The sequence below is a fragment of the Canis aureus genome, chromosome 25 (genome assembly GCF_053574225.1).
Source record: "Canis aureus isolate CA01 chromosome 25, VMU_Caureus_v.1.0, whole genome shotgun sequence".
NCBI classification, from domain to species: Eukaryota; Metazoa; Chordata; class Mammalia; order Carnivora; family Canidae; genus Canis; species Canis aureus.
The window spans coordinates 12,934,071-12,954,421 of record NC_135635.1 but is presented as its reverse complement, the minus strand read 5'-3'; the positions used below and the strand labels follow the sequence as shown (position 1 = coordinate 12,954,421).

The window sequence follows — 20,351 nt, the reverse complement described above, 5'->3', positions numbered from 1 at the left end:
TTATGGCACAGATTACTTTTGGTAACAGGGATCAGAGGCAGATCCAATGATTTTACTCTATTCTTAATGCCTAACTAGACTTTAAGTTTCTGAAATTTGAGAATTTGCCTACACTTCTATTTCCAATTGGGGTTCGTCTGGGCCATTTCATATAGTAGATGCTCAATAAATTCTTGTTTGATATGACTTAAATTTGATATAAAGAAATAATTACTTATATTAAGAAAGAATAAAGTTATTATCAGAAACTATAGAATCCCTTTCTGTTAGATTTCAGTTTTTGCACCAGCCAGTTATATGTAAGTGGCGGGATGTATCCACTTTTACTTTACTGGAAATGTAATTAATATTTGATACAAATTTGAATAAAAAAAGATAAAACTCTTTATACCTCAAGACCATGTTGTTGCTATAAATCTGAAACCTCTACACAAGGGCATCAAAATTCAGGAGTTAGGGAGCTTTCCCAATATCTCTTCTGTAAACACAAACCTGAAAAAGAGACTGAAATACATAGTGTTCATCATCGAAAGTACCTAGGGTTAAAGAGAATGATGATATTTTCCTGAAGAACAATTCAGCAAGGGAAACTCAGCGACTGCCTGTGGAAGGAAGCAAAAGTTCAACACTTGGCATTTAAGGTTCTATAATTTGGATTATATTCATCTTCCCACTTATCTTTTTCTAATGCTTCCATGAGTCCCTGGCCATATTAAACTCTGCAGACTTGTCTGAATTTACCCTTTACTTTCCTACTTTATGCTTTTAATGTTGCCACATCGTCCTGCTTGCATGGATCTGCCCGTCAAATACAGACCAATGATTTAGTAATTACTCCATAAATGTATTCAACAGATATTGAGTGCCTTCAACATGTAATGCTTTGTGTTAGGTAATATAGTGTATAGAGAAAGGAATGAGACAAGCTACTGTTGAGGCATTTAAATCTAGAAAGTCTCTTACTGACTGTGTATCTTTGATTCACCAATATGTTTGCTGCTGCTACAAAATGTTGTGACTTGATAGGTGCTCATAAATACGTATAAAATGAATGAATAATTAAAAATTGCCATCCAGCTACCTTTGTATGATTACATTATTTTATAATCTTCAAAGAAAATGAAACAAATTTCTTGGTCTTAGAATAGCATGCAATAAAAACTGATGTCTGATTAAATTGCACAAATATTCACAGATAGTCTTTTATATGTGTTCCAAAAGTAAATACTTGTTGAATTGTTTTAATAGAATTGAAATGCATTTAAAAAAATAATTCTCATATCGTTTCCAGGAATAGGGCCCACATTATTTTGGTAGGAATCACTCATCTGTTCAAGTACTGATGCAATGACCTATAGTTGGTGACTCTTCCCTGTTATTTAAAAAATAGAATGTTAAAGGTTTTATTCTGCTCTTTCCTTCTGTATGGTATCTCTCTTTACCTGAACAGCAGGTAATAGGAGACATAAGATCATCAGCCTTGTTCCTTAATTATGGGTGGGTCTTGTCCGAGTAAGAAATTTTCTATGCCTTTAGATTGGTGATGTATAATAAATACCTGCTCTTTTACATACAAGACATACAGATATTGTACAGCAAGAGCAGCTGAAGACATCTTGAGCCTTTGCAGCTGCATTAGGGAGAAGGGCTTCAAGTTGAACTTTTGAAAAGAAAGTGTTGGTAGCAGTGAAGCCTTTTTATTAGACATGGCCATCTCTACAGAGGAATAAAGTCATACAAAGGAAGTATTACAGCCCAGAGGTCTTTAAAACTCCCAGTGTAACTTGAGTGAGTGCTTCAGTCTGGTATGGTTTCTTCTCAGGTTTTGTTCTTTTGTGAATTCGTGGGGGAGAAAAAGGGAAAGAAGTTTGAAAGTTCTGTTTTGCTGGCATGGGAATTTTTTTCTGCTGTCAAAGACTTATTAAATCCTGTTTTGGATTGTTAGATACGATTCACAGAGAAGGTATCATGGAACACATTTCTTTGTAGTAGTAGTACAGCTATCTCAGATCAGTTTGAACTGCCGTTGGGCAATAAGAGAAATTAACAGCACATTCAATCATGTCATTATAGTCCAATAAGTCTCATTTAACAGTAGGAAACCTTCCAGGTATTAGTCAAAGCAATATATCAAAATACCTTATTCATTATGACATGGTAAAGTAAATCAGATGCAGATATACAGGATATCCAATTCTCACCCAGACCAAACACCACAACAAAGTACAGTACAGACATCATTTTAAGAGGTGAACTATTGAATTTGCATATCTTCTGATATTTAGAGTGCACTGGTTAAACATGTGGCCTAATGAATTCAAGACACATTTGATTGTTCTCTGTGAGTGTTGGAAATATTCTGACCTTTACTTAATATACTTGCTAACTTTAGTAAGCCTACAAATTACCTGGGAGGCTTGATTAAAATGTGGAGACTTGGGTTATTTCCTCAGAGACTTTCTTGGGAGTTTCTCATACATCTATTTTATTAACAAGTAAATCCAAATGTTGTTAAGGTAGGTGGCCCTTAGCCCATATTTTGGGAAGCACTAACTTAGCATTTTGAAAAATATGTTGGTCATAGAATATACACAATATCCTTTCTTGTAATCAAGAACAAGGATACATTCTAAGTATCTTTTAAAAAATAAACAATGAAGGAGTATAGGTTTTAAATCTGTTTAGAATAGAAGGATTCACACCCTGGCTCTGTGTATCTTTGGGCAATCCCCATGATCCTGATGATTCAGTTCATTTCTAAAAATCTCAGAGACGTTTACTTGGATCAGATGAGATGAAATATAGCTTAGTAGTTTATAAAACTTGCAGCACATATGCTTGTTATTGCTCCTTTACTTTCTCCATTAACTGAGGTTACACTGTTACCTTCAACACTCCTTCTCATGATTTGGCTCCATTCAGTTGCTTCCACTGATCCTTTATATAAATCATTGACAACGCAGAAATGATCAGTTCTGCTTCCCAGTATCCTTCCAAACCTATACTAAAACTCACCAATGTGTTTCACCTTTTATTTGATATTCATCTGTTATTTTGAATAGCAATTATTTGCCAAAAGTAGCTTTATATTCAAAGTAGAATAGAAGTTGTATTTGCCCTTGAGTAATAAACTGATTCATATCAACACACTGATAGGAAAGAATTTGAGTGGAATCTCATAAATATATGTTTGAGTTTTAAATCTTGCTTGATAAAACAGCTCCTCCCTTGCTCATTGATTGAATCAATAATGCTTACAATTGCAAATATTTACATAATCATATTGCCTGATTTGATCATGACTACTATCTCCATTTTTTTCATTAGTATCTCAATTTGGTAATTTCAAGCAAATTAATTGGGTAGAATTGATACCATGTCATTTTCATGGGAGGTAGGGGGGATAGTTTGGAATCAACAGGGCCTTTCTGCATTAACTCAAATTTCAAGAGATACCTAAACACATATACACATGCTCCTAAAATGGAAGATTAAATATATGTAGGATTTTCTATTTACTACCTTAAAGTGATGATTTCCTGAAATCACCTCAATGAATACACATGACTTCATCAACTATAATTTAGTATGACATCACTGGCTTAAATTAGCCTGTGAAAAATATGTCCTATAAATATCACAAACAGGGGTTCTACTATTTTTAAGTTCCTCTGCATGTGTTACATGATTTTAAAAATAAATGGGTAATTAACTTAATCATAAACCCAATTATCTAAAACTGTGAGCAGTCAATTGTTCTGTAAAATGCCGGCTGTGCTGTCAGCATTCAATTAATATCTATAACTTCAAAATGCTTTCAGATTTTTTTTCCTGAGCAGCCTCTGAGTCATTTTTCTCAATCTGGTGATGTTACATTTATTGAAATGTTTTGAAATGTATTCCTCCTTTTTTTTTACATATACTTCAGACAAAATCAGTGTTGAGTTATTTCAGGAACTAAGATGGTTGCAATCTAAAGAATATTATGCACTACCTGCTAATGGTGCAATGTATGACTTTTCTGAGAAAGGACACTGTTTATAGTCACTTTTAAAACTTGGGCCATTTTCCTTTAGTGTGTGCTGTATTCTTTGGCTTTGAATAGCAAGTTCTTTAGAAATTTTTACCAAGTATATTTGATCATAGTAGTAAGCTGCTAAAATGTTGCTAACGACTTTGCAGAAAACCTATTGAACTGAGATTAATAATAATAACTTGATGCTAGAGTTGAAAGAAGTCAGTGTGAGGCTGGAGAAGAACATATAAAGTATTCAACTATTCAGCTACAGGGAGATGTGTCACCTATGTTATTTTTAAGTTATTTTTCATCTGGATTAATTGAAGAGATAGAATATTGATATGAAGATGTTTAATGAGCTTAAATATATAATATCCTCTTTGTAAAGGGGTAGTATTGTTTAAGTTCAAAAGTTAATTTTATTTCTCGAAAATTTAATTTTTTGCACTTAAATTCTTTACTTTTACTATGTATATATGTTGTAAGGCTTTTACTTAGACACCCACACATACCTACACACATGTATCCATATACATGCGTGTATTAGTATTCACAATCCTGTAAGGAAGGACCTTGGATTTACATTTTACAGACTGAGTAACGGGCCCCTCAGGAATATTAAATCACTTGTATAGGAAAAGCAGAATTTCAAAACGAGTCTGAGGATAAAATGTCCCTTAAAATGTAGAATAGGAGATATTGGTATCTTTTCACCTAGACTAATCTGTGTTTGATTCCAATAAGCTTCCTCTGTGTTCTGGAAATAGTGCTTAACAGCAAATATTTTTCAGAAATATTATAAGCACCATAAATAAATATTCTTTAACATGGCCTTTCATGAGCAGTGTTGAGGATAGATCAGGATAGACTCCTGATGGTCCCCTCAAATGTCTTTTTTCTTTAGAAAATAGAGATGTGACCATTTGATTACATATATTAATATTTTATCAATATTCCTAGAATTCTGTCCTCTATCAATGTAAATGATTGTATAACTATCAGTTGAATGGAATACTAGTTGTACTGGCCTTAATTACGTACATCCTTTAGTTATATAGCAGTACTAAAGACTTTGGAAATAATTGTTATTGGCTAAATGCTTGCTAATGTATTGTTGAAGCTTTTTTGAATAACGTATATGGCTTAGCCTATGCTAGAACTTAAGACAGACACCAGAGCAAGATGGTGTCTGGCCAGCAGAAAAATGAATATCTAGTAGAGAGCAAGAGGTGAGGAGAAAAACAAGCGTGGGAAGAAAGGAGGAAAAGGAAGGAAGACATAGAATTGCCATACTATGTTGTCTCATTGTCACATGTTGTTTTAATGTGTGACTAGGGCATACTGTAAAGGACGCTGGAGAAAAGAAGTTGAATTCCCTCGGAGATTAAGGTAGTGCCAACACATGTCAGGGTTACAGCAGTGACTAGACACCTGGATATCTGTGATGGTTTGGGGGATGCTGCATCTGCTCTTCTGGGTGAGAGGCCTCCACTGAGTAGAGAAGCCACAGGGCTCTGAATGCACTCCAAAGGCCAACACTTTCAGGGAGTTGGCCAGCACAACTGGTCTCACAGACAGGAATGCATCCCTGGTTCCTGCTTTTAATCACTATGTATTTTCTTCTCCATAGAGAAGAAAAAAAGTCTGGTCCTATAAATGGCAGCACCTTTGTTAGAGTTGTTTGTTTTCTTCTTTTGCCACTTCATTAGCTGTAGTGCTTTCAGGCCTGTGGGGGCTGGGAGGTGAGATGTGAATTACTGAGGGGTATATCCTCCGGAGTAAAGTAAGGAGAGCAGTTTCTTCTGCATTAGCAAGAATGGGCTCAGCCTCTCCATCTCTCCTTTCTGCAGCACTGCTGAGGGAATGTGATCGGGGAGTCACAAATGATAGGATAACTGGTGACACAATAGAACAAATCACTAGCAGAAAACAAATGTGTGGACAAGATGTGAAAGATGCTTTTATATTTGAACAGCAAGAAACCCATTAAATGAAATAAATTACATGCTGTCAGGCTGATGACTCACTGTCCTATTGAAATAGGCAATATTTTGGAGTGAGGGAAAAGATAGCATAGTATGACACAGACATGCTCAAAATAATGAAAACTTTTCCTTCTGACTCCAGTGTGAATATTCAGATTAGAAGACAGATTTCCAACAACATTCAACAAAGTGCATATTAAAAAATGCCTTAAAATATTGCTAGTTAGAATATTCTAGACTATGTTATAAGCAGCAGTAATCCCTAACAAAAAGCTAAGCTCCAATAGTCAACATTCCTTGTTACTTATATTCACCACCCTACCCTTATTTTACGGAATTAAAGTTACATTTCAGTTTGTTTATGGTGAGTGCTTCAGAATAGTTATGGAATAGCTCAGTCATTCCTCCATTTATTCAATAAATGTATGTTGAGAGACTTCAATGTGCCAGGCGTTATATTTTTTTTAATTATTTATTTATTTATGATAGTCACACAGAGAGAGAGAGAGAGAGGCAGAGACATAGGCAGAGGGAGAAGCAGGCTCCATGCACCGGGAGCCCGACGTGGGACTCGATCCCGGGTCTCCAGGATCGCGCCCTGGGCCAAAGGCAGGCGCTAAACCGCTGCGCAACCCAGGGATCCCTGTGCCAGGCATTATAAAAGCAACAATGAACAAGAGGCATGTTCCCTGACCTGATTGGCCTGTGGCTTACTAGAATAATAAATTAATATTTATTAAATACTTTCATAGTAAATATTTCACATGCACAATATTATATGACTCTTATAATAGTCATATGAAATAGTCTTTCTGTATTTTATATATGAAGAAAACCAAGGTCAGGGATTAATAACTTGCTGTAAGTTTTAAGCTAAAGAATGAGGGATCCCTGGGTGGTGCAGCCGTTTGGCGCCTGCCTTTGGCCTAGGGCGCGATCCTGGAGACCAGGGATCGAATCCCACATCGGGCTCCCAGTGCATGGAGCCTGCTTCTCCCTCTGCCTGTGTCTCTGCCTCTCTCTCTCTGTGACTATCATAAATAAATAAAAATTAAAAAAAAATAAAAAAATAAAGAATGAGTGAGAAAAGCTGAATTTATAGTAACAGAGGGTGGAACAGAAGGTGTGGAGGTTATCAGATGTTGGGGTATGGGCAAAAGGGAAGATAAAAAAAAATAAAGAGGACTGTTGGTTGCCACAGGCTTGAAGGAGGAGATCTTGGGGAGTTATTGTATAATACGTACAGAGTTTCAGTCTTGAAAGACGTAAAGCCTTATGGTAATGCGTGGTGGTGATGATTGTTCAACAATATGAATTTACACAGTACCAGTGAACTGTACACTCTAAAATAGTTGGAATAGTAGGTTTTATGTTATATATATTTTACTACAATAAAAAAAGGCTTTGCCATTAGTGGAGAGACATTTCATAATAAGTACCTAGGGTGTTTGTACATGTGCTATTTGTGAAAACTTTGACAAAATGAAGATTACATTACAAAAAAATCTTAAAGTTCATTATTTAGTACATGAGTAATTTATCACTAATTGTAGTAATATCTAAAACAACCGCAAAACCTTATATGTCTGGTATATTCAACCATTAGACTTGAGCTATGGCCCTGGTTCCAGTAGCCAAATCTACTAGCATAATTAATTTTTGGAAAATATAATAAGGATAAGGTCTTTTTGTTAGATAACATATGCTCATACATAGATCAATCTTAAGCAGTTTTGAATAATTATGAGAAAACCCCCAACTATAGTTTTAAAAGCTGGTTAATGGCACTGGCTTTAGCTTTGCAGCAGATTTTGATTAGCATTTTCTGATAGAGGAAGTAAGGAAAGTTCTTGTTTTGTGACTTGCCTAGATAATACAATATCCAAATTTGGCATGAGCTAAGATGAGTTCTAATTCCACTGGATACATTCTCCTATTCATCCCTTTCTAAAGAGAGAAATTTAATGGACCTAACTCAAAATTTCATAATTTTATTTTAATATGTCCACCCAAATTTATATGAGGACTTTCTGAATTTTTGAAATATCTGAGATGGAATTCATTTTTTTGTTTTGAGAATCTAGTTATATGACAAATAAAAAATATTTTAGCATAAAAAATGGATAGGCCAAAATTCAGCCAGATATTGACTGAATTCCCCTTGTTCTCTTTTGACCATGCCTTGCCACACCTTCCCACATATTGTGGTTGTTACCTAAGGAGAAAATGTCAAGTGACATCCCAGACCTAGAAAATTCTTATGTATCTTATTTCCAATTTTCTGAAATCACTTGTTCTTTGTTGGTACAGCTAATTTTTCTTTAGACCCGCTCTCCTTTCTGATACTACCTATAAAGTTAATGAGATAAATAAACCAAAATCTCACTAACATACTCCATCAAAATTATAAACTTTCACAGAAATTTTTCTTCATTCTTTACCTGATTATTCTTCTATCTGGTCAATGCTGGTTCTTCTACATTCAATATCAAAACTGCTGCTCCATCCCTTGCTCTCAAAGTTGAATATCTGTGAAAATTGCTTAGAGTTCTCAAATTATAACAGTAATAGGTAACTCAGAACTATTTAAATCCAATATTTATTTATTTATTTATTTATTTATTTATTTATTTATTTATTTTTCTGTCTTCTTAGTAAAAGAAATACAATTACATTAAAATTAAGAGTCCAGAAAATATAATTTATACAAACCAAGAGTTCTCACCTTCTCACATATGTCCAAGAAAAAGAAACTGGTCTAAAGTGATCCTGGCATTTATTTTTTTTTTAAGATTTTATTTATTTATTCATGAGAGACACACAGAGAAAGGTAGACATAGGCATAGAAGGAGAAGCAGGCTCCCTGTGGAGAGCCTGATGCAGTACTTGGTCCCAGGACTGTGTGATCACAACCTGAGCCCTCTTCAACTGGGCACAATAGGTTCCAACTTTGGAAGATATTAAGTGATGTTTTCAAATAACATTGAAAAATCTCAGGACATAGAGTTGAATGTAAAATCTAAATTAAAATAGAGTATGAAAACAATTCTGGAAAGAAAATACCTAATGTCACAATGTTCATTATATAAGAAGCAGTTGGGTTCTAAAGTCACCAAATGACTCAAATCTAAGAATATAATAATACCTCCACCATAATGCACTGTCTACCACAGTCAGATCCATTCACACCATGATATATTTTACAGTCCTTCCAATTTAAATAATTACTATGTTTTCAAGTTTAATAACACATAGGCCCAAACAACTATTCAATCACACTGATTTTTGTATACATCTGTGTGTTCCCATTGAGAAACAAATTTCTTATGGGCAAGCCTACTATGTCTTTCTTTCTGATTTCTCTATCTATATACTTGCACACAGAAATGGAGTTACCACAAAGATAATGAAGCTTAAATTGTGAGGTACCTCCCTTACGTGAGGCTATTCCAAGACCCTGCTGGGTGAAGCCTCGCCAGTATAATCACATGATCCTAAGTTTTTCTAAAACTTATAAAAGTAAGGTATTTGGGATCCCTGGGTGGCGCAGCGGTTTAGCGCCTGCCTTTGGCCCAGGGCGCGATCCTGGAGACCCGGGATCGAGTCCCACGTCGGGCTCCTGGTGCATGGAGCCTGCTTCTCCCTCTGCCTATGTCTCTGCCTCTCTCTCTCTCTCTGTGACTATCATAAATAAATAAAAATTTTAAAAAGTTTTTTTAAAGCAAGGTATTTTAATTAGACTACTGCATAGTTTGTATTTTAGTTTACATCAGTATTTTTTGTCTTTTTGTCCTTAAATACAGCTCTCTAACTTTTAAAGATAAGTCTCCACAAAACCTAGATTCTTCTTTCCTGACACATAAAAATCTTACTTACTTTTTGTTGAATGAATAAATGAAAAAAAGGAAGCAGAGAAAGACGGATGAATGTATTATTAGTCAATATATTTTAGCATTTAAAATTAGCATTTCTGGCAAAAGATTTTCCACCAGCCACCAATTGGTAATCCAAACATATCACTTTTGTAATACGCCTATAAGTTTACAAAGGTCTTTTACAAACATATCTTTAATTGAATCTTCCTGCTAGCCCTTCAGTTAAATTTGATCTTTAATTAAATTGATCAAAATTGAAATTTTATAACTATGCTATTTGTGGAAAAAGTACTATTATGCTCAATTGTTAGAGTAAAAACTAGAACATGTCAATCATGTTACTTGTTCATGTTCATATAGTGTTAATACTGGAAGCAGCTGATAAACCTCTATACTAAGTCTACTTGTTTCATAAAACATGGTGCTTATAATTATACTTAAGTAAACTAAAATTTATTTTATAAATAATAAACATAAACTAAAATAAAATTGATAATATTGTTGACCCCAAGTGATGAGCATTTATTTTTTTTCCCTATTGTATCTTTTTCTTTTCCTTTTTTTTCTTCTTTTTTTCTGTTTTTGATGCAGGTGTTTATTATCCAGCTACCATAAACCCAAAGCTTTTTTGGAAAATCAAAACTAACCTTTACTCCAAACAAGATGAAAATGTGGTTGCTGGTCAGTCACCTTGTGATAATATCTTTTACAAGCTGTTTATCAGGTAAGAAATATCCTTTGCATATTCTCCATGAATTATGTCAATATTATCAATATGTGTGTATTCACTTTATTAAATCTGGTACATGAGGTTAAAATTAATATTTTTGACATCTGTGTTGTACACATAAATGTATATTAAAGTTGACCCTATTTTTCTTTTTTCAAGTAAAATTTCACAAGATTTAATCAGTCTTACATAGTAGTATACTGGCAATGTTTGAAATGTGAATCTCTGGAAGAGAAAAATATCCTTGATGTATGGCATTTGTCAGTTGCTGGGGAATAAAAATTCCTGCTATGGCCAGTCTTGACAAATTGACATAATTTATTGTGCTGTTGTAAAAAAAATATACAATAGCTCACCATTAGATAGTATTTTCAGCATATAGTACAGTAAACTCAAATAGCCTCAATAGCATAAATAAAAGTATAATGTAGTCAAAAAATTATAAAGTAATGCATTTTAAACTTTTGTTACTCTTGTTTTTAATTTAATCTAATTTTTATTACTTGCTGGTCAACTTGTGAAAAACAATTTCAGAATAATCTACAATGTGTTCAAGGACATTAAAAATAACAAAACAGTTTTTAAAGTGCTCTGGTTTTAGGAGAAATACTATAACTCTGTCTTTCAAATGTAGGATTCAGAAAAATTTTCTACAAGGGGGATGCATTATTTTTATCTGAAGGCAGCAAGTTTTCTAACAATCAATATTTCTAATACCTTCATCTCAATTACCTTAATTCTAATGCTTATTGAGATGTTAAGTTCAAGACATAGATGGATTTTTATCCTTCATTTATCAATCCCCACTGATTGTTTTATTTTATTTTTTATAAATTTATTTTTATTGGTGTTCAATTTGCCAACATATAGAATAACACCCAGTGTTCATCCCGTCAAGTGCCCACCTCAATGCCCATCACCCAGTCACCCCTACTCCCCACCCACCTCCCCTTCCACCACCCCTAGTTCCTTTCCCAGAGTTAGGAGTCTTTCATGTTCTGTCTCCCTTTCTGATATTTTCCACTCATTTTTTCTCCTTTCCCACTGATTGTTTTAATGATAAACCTGCTAGTCATTCTATTGAATTTCTTATTACTAAGAAAATAAAAATTCTATTTTATTTTGGGGAGTAATTTTTATTATGATGACTTCATAATTCAAAAATATAATAATTTCATCAGTACTTGAGAATTTTAACAACATTGTTATAACCACAGGAATTATATACACACAAGTACATGCATATTTATATACATATTATACAAATATAATAAAGAAAATTTTGTGGTAGGGTAATTGTGACTAAGTCTTATCTTTATGAATGAATAAAATAATAACCTTATTAGTGCTGAAAAATTCATCCTAATTCTATTGACTACAAGTCTTATTTTACATTTTTTTAAATTTAATTTCAATTTGCTAACATATAGTATAATACCCAGTGCTCATTCCATCACATGCCCTCTTCATTGCCCATCACCCATTTACCCCATCCCCCCACCCACCTATTGACCACAAATTTTACACAACTATAAAATGCAAAGATATGAAATAAATAGTTGCAAACCGAATGATATATCAACTGTAATAGTAAAGGGCCAGTAATGTCATTTTATTAACTAGAATCTCAGTTATTTGAGTAATGTTTGAAACCACAACTTTTAAAGGGCTGCTTTGGGATTAAAATTGCTTTTTTTTTTTTTTCCTAGAGTTTACATGGTACAGAAGATATGGTCATGGAGGTAAGTTGATGAAAGGGTAAATTATTTAAAATAGCTTTCTCGAATGAACCATATTTCATCTCTACTTTAAGCCATTAACTTGGGGATCCCTGGGTGGCTCAGCAGTTTAGCACCTGCCTTTGGCCCAGGGCATGATCCTGGAATCCTGGAGTCAAGTCCCACATCGGGCTCCCTGTGTGGAGCCTGCTTCTCCCTCTGCCTGTGTTTCTGTCTCTGTCTCTGTCTCTGTCTCTGTCTCTGTCTCTGTGTGTGTGTCTCTCATGAATAAATAAATAAAATCTTTTTAAAAAAGCTATTAACTCTCTAAACTTAAAGGTAAACCATTGATATTAGATCACTTAGAGATTTTGTAAGGTGGTTATCTGGGGTCATAAGACAACTTGTTTTGATTGTCAAAATGAATTGAATTACTATTAAGGTGCATTGTGATACTCTACAAACAAATATGCTTTTAGAGGATTGTGGCAGATAGAAAATATTCCATGAGACCTGTATTTTTTCCAGCATGCTTTGTAACAATTCTATGCTATTATATTTTGAAGCAATATTTTAAAAATTGTAAATACCTAACTTACTTTTGAAAGCCTCTTATTTGCTCAAAGAGATAGAACTAAAGTTAATGATTGTAAAACCTAAAGATTCAGTTTAATTAGGACTCCAAATATATTTCAGAATTTATTGTTTATGATTTTTTAAATATAACTGGTAATTCTGCTAGTTTACATTCTACTTCAATCATGAACATTTCTTGCCAAAAATAGAGGCAGCATGGGATACTGGAGAAAATAGAGTCTAGAGTAAGAACAATTGGATTTGTATCTTCAACCTGGCAATGTGATCTTGTAACAAATTATTCGCCTTCTATGAACCTCAACTTCCCCATATGCAAAAATCACAAGATCCTTGTGAGGGTTAAAAAAAGAATGTGATGATAGCTTCTAGCGCTGTGATCTACATAATAGGTACTTAGTGAACATACTAAAACTAGTAACTTGTAAAAGCCACTGCATAGTGGTAGGAGAATGAAAAATTGGAAAGAATCACTGAGCATCTAGTGTTACAACTTGCATGCCAAATCAAGGATATTCATGCTAGCATAGGTCAAAAGAACTTCCATTTATAGGTTGCAATGAGGATTATAGGAAAGGAAAGGCTTAGCATGAATTCTGACAAAGCCATTTCTATTTCTACTCGTGGGTTACGAATCACTGCATGTATACTATATAAAGAGTAATAAGATGGGCTGCTTAACTTAGAGAACTGTACCATATACTAGGAAATAAGATAAATAAGAAGGTAACAAATTTATAAGAAAAATATAATGAGCATTTTAAAAGATTTATTTTGATGAATTAAGAAATATTTAGTGACGGGGTAGTGGATAAGTAAGTCTTGAAGTATTTCAAAAGTTAGAAATGGAGCTAATTCCAAATAAAGGAAGTGGAATAAATAAAAATGCCGAGGCAGAGAAATATGGGCTGTATGAAGTCAGGATTTCTCCAAACATTTTAGAAAACACTTGTGCAGCAAGATGTTAGTAGGAATTCCATTAAAAAAATGACTTTATTGTTAAATAAATTTGGGAAAGGCTAGTTCATAAAGGTACAATAATTTATTATTAACTTTAAGTAATAAGTATACTACTTACCTAATATGTATAATACATGTATTACTTTCCCAGGACTACTGTAATAAAGTACCTCAAACTGGGTGGTTTATAACAACAGAAATGTTCTGGAGGCTAGAGATCTATAGCAAGGTGTTACCAAGACCTTGCTCCCTCTGCAACCTGTAGGAGAAATCTTCTTCCTTGCCTGTCTCAGTTTTGAGGTAGCCTTGGACATTCATTGGCTCATGACAAAATGACTTAAGGGTCCACCTTCCTCTTCATATGTATGTCTTCCTCCCATGTCTCTTCACATCTTCCTTCTGTGCATGTCTGCCTCTGTCTGAATTTACCTCTTTTTAAGGTAGCTAGTCATATTGGATTAGGGCCCACCTAATGACCTCACTTTAACTTGATTACTTCTGTAAACATCCTATTTCCAAATGTGGTCCCATTATGATATACCAGGGATTAGGACTTGTGGGGGTACAATCCAACACTATCACTCAAGAGAAAAGTTATGTGAATCTCTGAGGAGAGAAGAGTTGTAAAATATCCAAATACTCCTAAACTTATTTGACCATCCAGCTAATTGTCATTAAGAAAAAAAAAACTCATTTATGCTGACTGATATCAAGTTAAATTCATAACTGCTAATTTCAAATGAACAGCTGGTACTGCCCAGCAAATATACTTCACTTTCTCAGTGAATTCATTTTCTCATTAGCCTAGATCGTGTCATAGTTACTCCCTCCCCTTCAAAACTCCAACAGCTGCTTGTCATCCTTACTTTGCTTCTTATTACACAGAAGTATTAGAGAAAACTTGAATTTCCACAAGTTCACACTATCACATTTACTCTCCTACATCTATGCTCATACACTCTGTCTTCCTGCTTGTTTCACCCATGATGTCACCATACTAAACCTACACCTCTACGCTTGTCCTATCCAATCTGGCTTATTTAAGCTCATTGCTCCAGCAATTGTCCCTTGTGTCTCCTCATCATCAGTCTCTCCCTCTACTGCATTATTGCTGTCAACATACAAGCATTCTGTAGTAATTTCATTTAAAAAAATCATTTCTCGGGATCCCTGGGTGGCGCAGCGGTTTGGCGCGGGCCTTTGGCCCAGGGCGTGATCCTGGAGACCTGGGATCGAATCCCACGTCGGGCTCCCGGTGCATGGAGCCTGCTTCTCCCTCTGCCTGTGTCTCTGCCTCTCTCTCTCTCTCTGTGACTATCATAAATAAATAAAAAAAAATTAATTAAAAAAAAAAATAAAAATAAAAATAAAAAAATCATTTCTCTGAAAATCCCACACCCTATAGCTAATATCCCACTTAACTATTATTTTCAATATTATTAGTAAAAAAAATAGACTATGCTTTCTGTCTTCAATTCTCTGACCAATATTTCCCTTTGAGCCTACTTCAATCAGACTTTTACATGAGCATTCAACAAACATACTTTGTCCATGTCACCAGGATGTACACATTGTGAACCCAGTGGCCAATGCTCAGGCTTTATGCTTGACCTGTTGGAAATAGTATGGCAGTTCCAGATATTACATGTAGGCATAATAACATCTGTAAGTGGGGATCCCTGGGTGGCGCAGCGGTTTGGCGCCTGCCTTTGGCCCAGGGCGCGATCCTGGATATCCGGGATCGAATCCCACGTCAGGCTCCCGGTGCATGGAGCCTGCTTCTCCCTCTGCCTGTGTCTCTGCCTCTCTCTCTCTCTCTCTCTCACTGTGTGCCTATCATAAATAAATAAGTAAAAAAGTTAAAAAAAAAATCTGTAAGTGAAAAGGGTGTTTTTTTTCCTTATATCTATTTTTTCAAAGCAAGATACCTCTCAGTAGATCTCCAAATACCTCAATGTCCAGAGTTGGGTCACAAATTTGCCACCAAGCTTGTCATAGGAAGGAGTAATATAATGGTATTAATGATAGTCAACCTATACTTCTGAGTCATGTGAGGAGGATTTGGTCCTTGAGCATATCTGACCTTTGTCATCAGAGTAGAAGGAAAAGACTGGCACTGGTGAGTCAAGCAACAATGTCTGCCACATTATGTAAGTGACTTGAAATTGAGGTTTGTTTGTTTTTTTTCATTTATTAATGGAAAAGTTCTATCCAATATATTATCTTGGGTATACAATAGTTTTTAACTATTACTACATAATAATCTTAATAGCCTAGATGACTAGCTTTTAAATAAAATAGATACATTAAAACAATACATAGATATTTTTAGTTTGAAAAATAAAGTACGCCAAGGATTATTAAAAAATCATCAAAACTGGGGCAGCCTGGGTAGCTCAGAGGTTTAGTGCCGCCTTCAGCCCAGGCATGATCCTGGAGACCCGGGATCAAGTCCCACGTCGGGATCCCTGCATGGAGCCTGCTTCTCCCTCTGCCTGTGTCTTTGCCTCTCTCTCTCCTCTCTATGTTTCTCATGAATAAGTAAATAAAATCTTTTTAAAAAATCATCAAAACTAACTCCATTATTTTCCATATCTCTAAAAATTTCCTCCCTTATTTATTTTTTTTAGATTATATGAAACCAACATGTGTCTTATTGAGATAAAAGAATGAATACAACTAAGTTCCATAGAGTGAACACATAAAATTCAGATATTTAATTAATAATTAAATATTTGAGATTTAATATTTATTTTAAATCCTTTTCTCAATTATGGTCTTTTTTTACTTTAATAATAAGAAAATATAATAAGACAGCTAACTTAGAACCAACTTTCACCTGGGCTAACATAAAATGCAAATAATAGCTCTTTAATACCTTTGTAACTTAGTGATAAAAACAATAAGGGAATGAGACAAAATAGCAGTATAATACTTGTTCTATAAGAATTAGACTATGAAATAATCTTTTATTTGTACAATGGGATTATCATATGACTATAATATTCAAAATAATATCAAGGAAAATTAAAATTCTGGAGAGCAAATATGGAATTTCCTGTCTCCACAGTACTTACACCCAGATTTTCACATTATTTTTTCAGTTAGACTCCCATCAATTACTTAGCCTTATTTTCATTCATATAGCATTATCCTGCCTCTAATTATGACTGAGGTTTTATAACACTCACTGACTTATCATTATTTTGTGATATGGTCACAAAATAGACTAGAAATAATTTGAGGAGGCAAGGTGATAAAAGTAGGCCTACTAACTAAAGCATCCTACATACATGAAGTATGTGTGGGAAGATGTTAAGGAAAACAGTGTGTAGAGGCTTTAGTAGTAGATGGACCTTAGGTCGAAGAAGGGGCTACTATCAAGAGACTTGATAGGCTCTTGAGCAGGTATAGCCAGGCAAAGGGAAAGTTAGTCAACCTTCCTACTAACCTGACCCTAGTTTTTGTTCTAACAATTTAATTGCTAAGGGTCTTCAAAATAATTCCTTTATATTTTGGTTATGGTAGATTACTCCAATATTATATATCACCCATGACCCTAAAGGATTGGGGCGCCCAAATATTCAAAGCCCAAGCTCTAAACATCCTTGTTCTCCTATCTGTAGGGTATGATTGACAGTGAAAACAGGAGGGAAAAACGTTCTTTGAGACAATTTAAATACTGTCTTAAACTTAGAGAAGTTATTGTATTTCAAGAGACTTGTACTCACTATCCCATAATCAGTGTAGCATTGTAACTATGGGAAAAATCCCTGTATTAGACTCTGTTCAAGTTTTTTTGCCATTGCTTTTTTTCTAATAGTTTTTTTTTCCCCTGAGATTCTTCTTATAACATACTTATGTAGATTTATGTTTTTATAACTAACAGATTGAGATGACATATTACAGAATGAGAAATAGAATTTGTTTCAAAATAGATATAAAATGAATTTAAAAATCTCTCAAGTATAAGTCATAATTATACTTTCATTTTCAGAAATAAAATAGAATAAATAGCAAGATTACAGTGGACCATCTCCACATAGTAAGAGGTGAAGTAATCCCGTTATAGACAGTAAAACCATTTGGGATCCTTGGGTGGCTCAGTGATTTAGCGCCTGCCTTCGGCCCAGGGCATGATCCTGGTGTCCTGGGATTGAGTCCCACGTCGGGCTCCCTGCATGGAACCTGCTTGCCCTCTGCCTGTGTCTCTGCCTCTCTCTCTCTCTCTTTCTCTCTCTCTCTCTCTCTGTCTTTCATAAATGAATAAATAAATCTTTTTTTAAAAAGTTTGTGTTAATGATGGAACTGAGAATGGTACAGAAAAAATAGTAGTTTTTGCCTGTCGTTCACATTTGTAAATTTGACAACAAATAATCCTATATAATTTTATTATTTATTCTTAATTTTCCTGATCAAATTTAAGAAATGAACTTACTTCTCCAAAAGACTACCATTAAGTGGTAGATAACTGGTTAATTTGAATTAAGAAAAGATCAAAAGAAAGAGTGGTTTGAAATGTTGTCTTTAATTAGCTTGAGAAGCCTTCTATAATTTTGTGCTCCTTTTTAGAAGAATCTACCCAGTAAGAAAAAGGGCATGTATTTAAAAAGTCATCTTATTTTTCTGAAGCATAATACCTATTTCTTGTTTCAAGTGCCTTGTAACCCCATAATACATCCAAGCACCATAATTTAGCATCTAATTACTTCCACAGCTGTAGAAAAAAAGCAGTAAGATGGCCATATTTTCTGTTGGCTGAGAGCTTGCATTAATGAAACCTTGGCTGCTCGTACTCTCCCAGAAATTTATTTTCCCCTCATCTGAGTGCCCTAGCTAAGAGACTAGCGGGATGCGCTCAGATACTATTCAAGAGGGTTATGAAGATAACATTCAGAGGTTCACTGAGCATGCCCATGCAATTCAAAACCTCCTTTTGAGTAATTTATCTTTCAAAGGACCCAAATATGTTCCCCAAATATATAGAGTAATTGCTAAACCATCTAATGAAATACATTGTTTTATTTAGGCCTGAACATTTTACAAAAGTATGAAACATATATTTATAAAATAACACTAAAAGTGCTACTGTGATGTGAAGTGTGTCCTATTCTGCTTTTTGACCTAGAGAATAAGCCAGGGAACTATCTTACATGCAATGATCTTTCAATGTGAAAATTAAATCTAATATTTTGGTGGAAATTAACTTTGTATTTTTATCCCCTGAATGTTTCACTGTCTGTTCTTATAAAGGCCAAATGGAGGTGGAGTATGAAGAAGTATATACACATAATTTTGAAGAGCACTTGTCATTGAGAAACAAGAATAGCATGGGCTCTAATATTATCCAGTTTGGCATATAAATTTCAACCCAACTCACCCAAAAAAGTATTTTAATCTTTACATATCCCTCTTGAGACTCTGCCTGGCAATAGATATAGTCTCATCATTATTATTATGTGACATTCCATTATTTTCAATGGAAATTTACATTGCTGGTATCTTTTCCAGAAAAATTTAAACTTATTTTTAATGCATATGATTAAGATCAATAAACCACTTAAACATCTTCAGTTTTCTAAAAGATGACCAACATTTGTCTCAAAAGCATATGCCTTAAAATCTAAAGATACACTCTCATAAGAAATATTTAAGACTATGCATTAATTAAAATATGCAAATCTACCAATCTAATCGCCACCTTCACGTAGATTTATGCTTATGTCTTTGTTGAATTTGAAGTCACCATACATGGGGCAGCCCGGGTAGCTCAGCCGCCTTCAGCCCAGGGCCTGATCCAGGAGACCCAGGATCGAGTCCCATGTCGGGCTCCCTGCGTGGAGCCTGCTTCTCCCTTCGCCTGTGTCTCTGCCTCTCTCTCTTTCTCTCTCTGTGTGTCTCTCATGAATAAATAAATAAAATCTTTTAAAAAAATGAAGTTACCATACAGCACTTTAAATAATGAAGAAACCAATATGGAATGAACATAACTCTACTTCATAATGATAAAAGCAGTTGTTTCAAGAAAGGTAATGAAATTATAAATTAAGAATTTAGAATTATTACAACCCCTCTAATGGCATTACCAGAAGGTACTGTAGAAGCAAATGCTAGACAGTCTGGGACTGGCTATTTCTATATTGGAAATACAATAATGTTAAAGAGGCTTTAACTAATACAACCTTGCTGAGTTGAAGACAAGTTTTGTGAAATAGTGTGCAATCACTAATATATCCCTATTGTTAGATAAGGCAAGGATTCAGTTAGTTGCAAGTCTCTCCCATTTGCTGCTTGTGGAATACAAGTTGGAGAAAACCCAAAGAAAAACTCCTAAACTTTAAGACCTGAGATTCTCTTAAGAGTGTCTTTAACAGAACATATTTTTTTTACTTTAATAAAATCCAGCCTGTCTTTTTTATTCCTTTATGAATCATGCTTTTTGTGTTGTGTCTAAAACCTCATCATCAGACT

The 20,351-nt window shown here is 34.5% G+C and overlaps 1 protein-coding gene across 4 annotated transcripts in view; it reads left to right on the top strand.

Moving 5' to 3' along the window:
• CNTN1 (contactin 1) overlaps positions 1-20,351 on the top strand; it is a 349,722-nt gene that overhangs the window by 174,261 nt on the left and 155,110 nt on the right. For all 4 annotated transcript variants that reach the window (XM_077870439.1, XM_077870441.1, XM_077870440.1 and 1 more), the window contains 2 exons: positions 10,470-10,602; positions 12,318-12,350. In XM_077870439.1, the coding sequence (XP_077726565.1) occupies positions 10,542-10,602; positions 12,318-12,350 (94 nt within the window). In that variant the 5' untranslated portion in view covers positions 10,470-10,541. The remainder of the gene's footprint in view (positions 1-10,469; positions 10,603-12,317; positions 12,351-20,351) is intronic.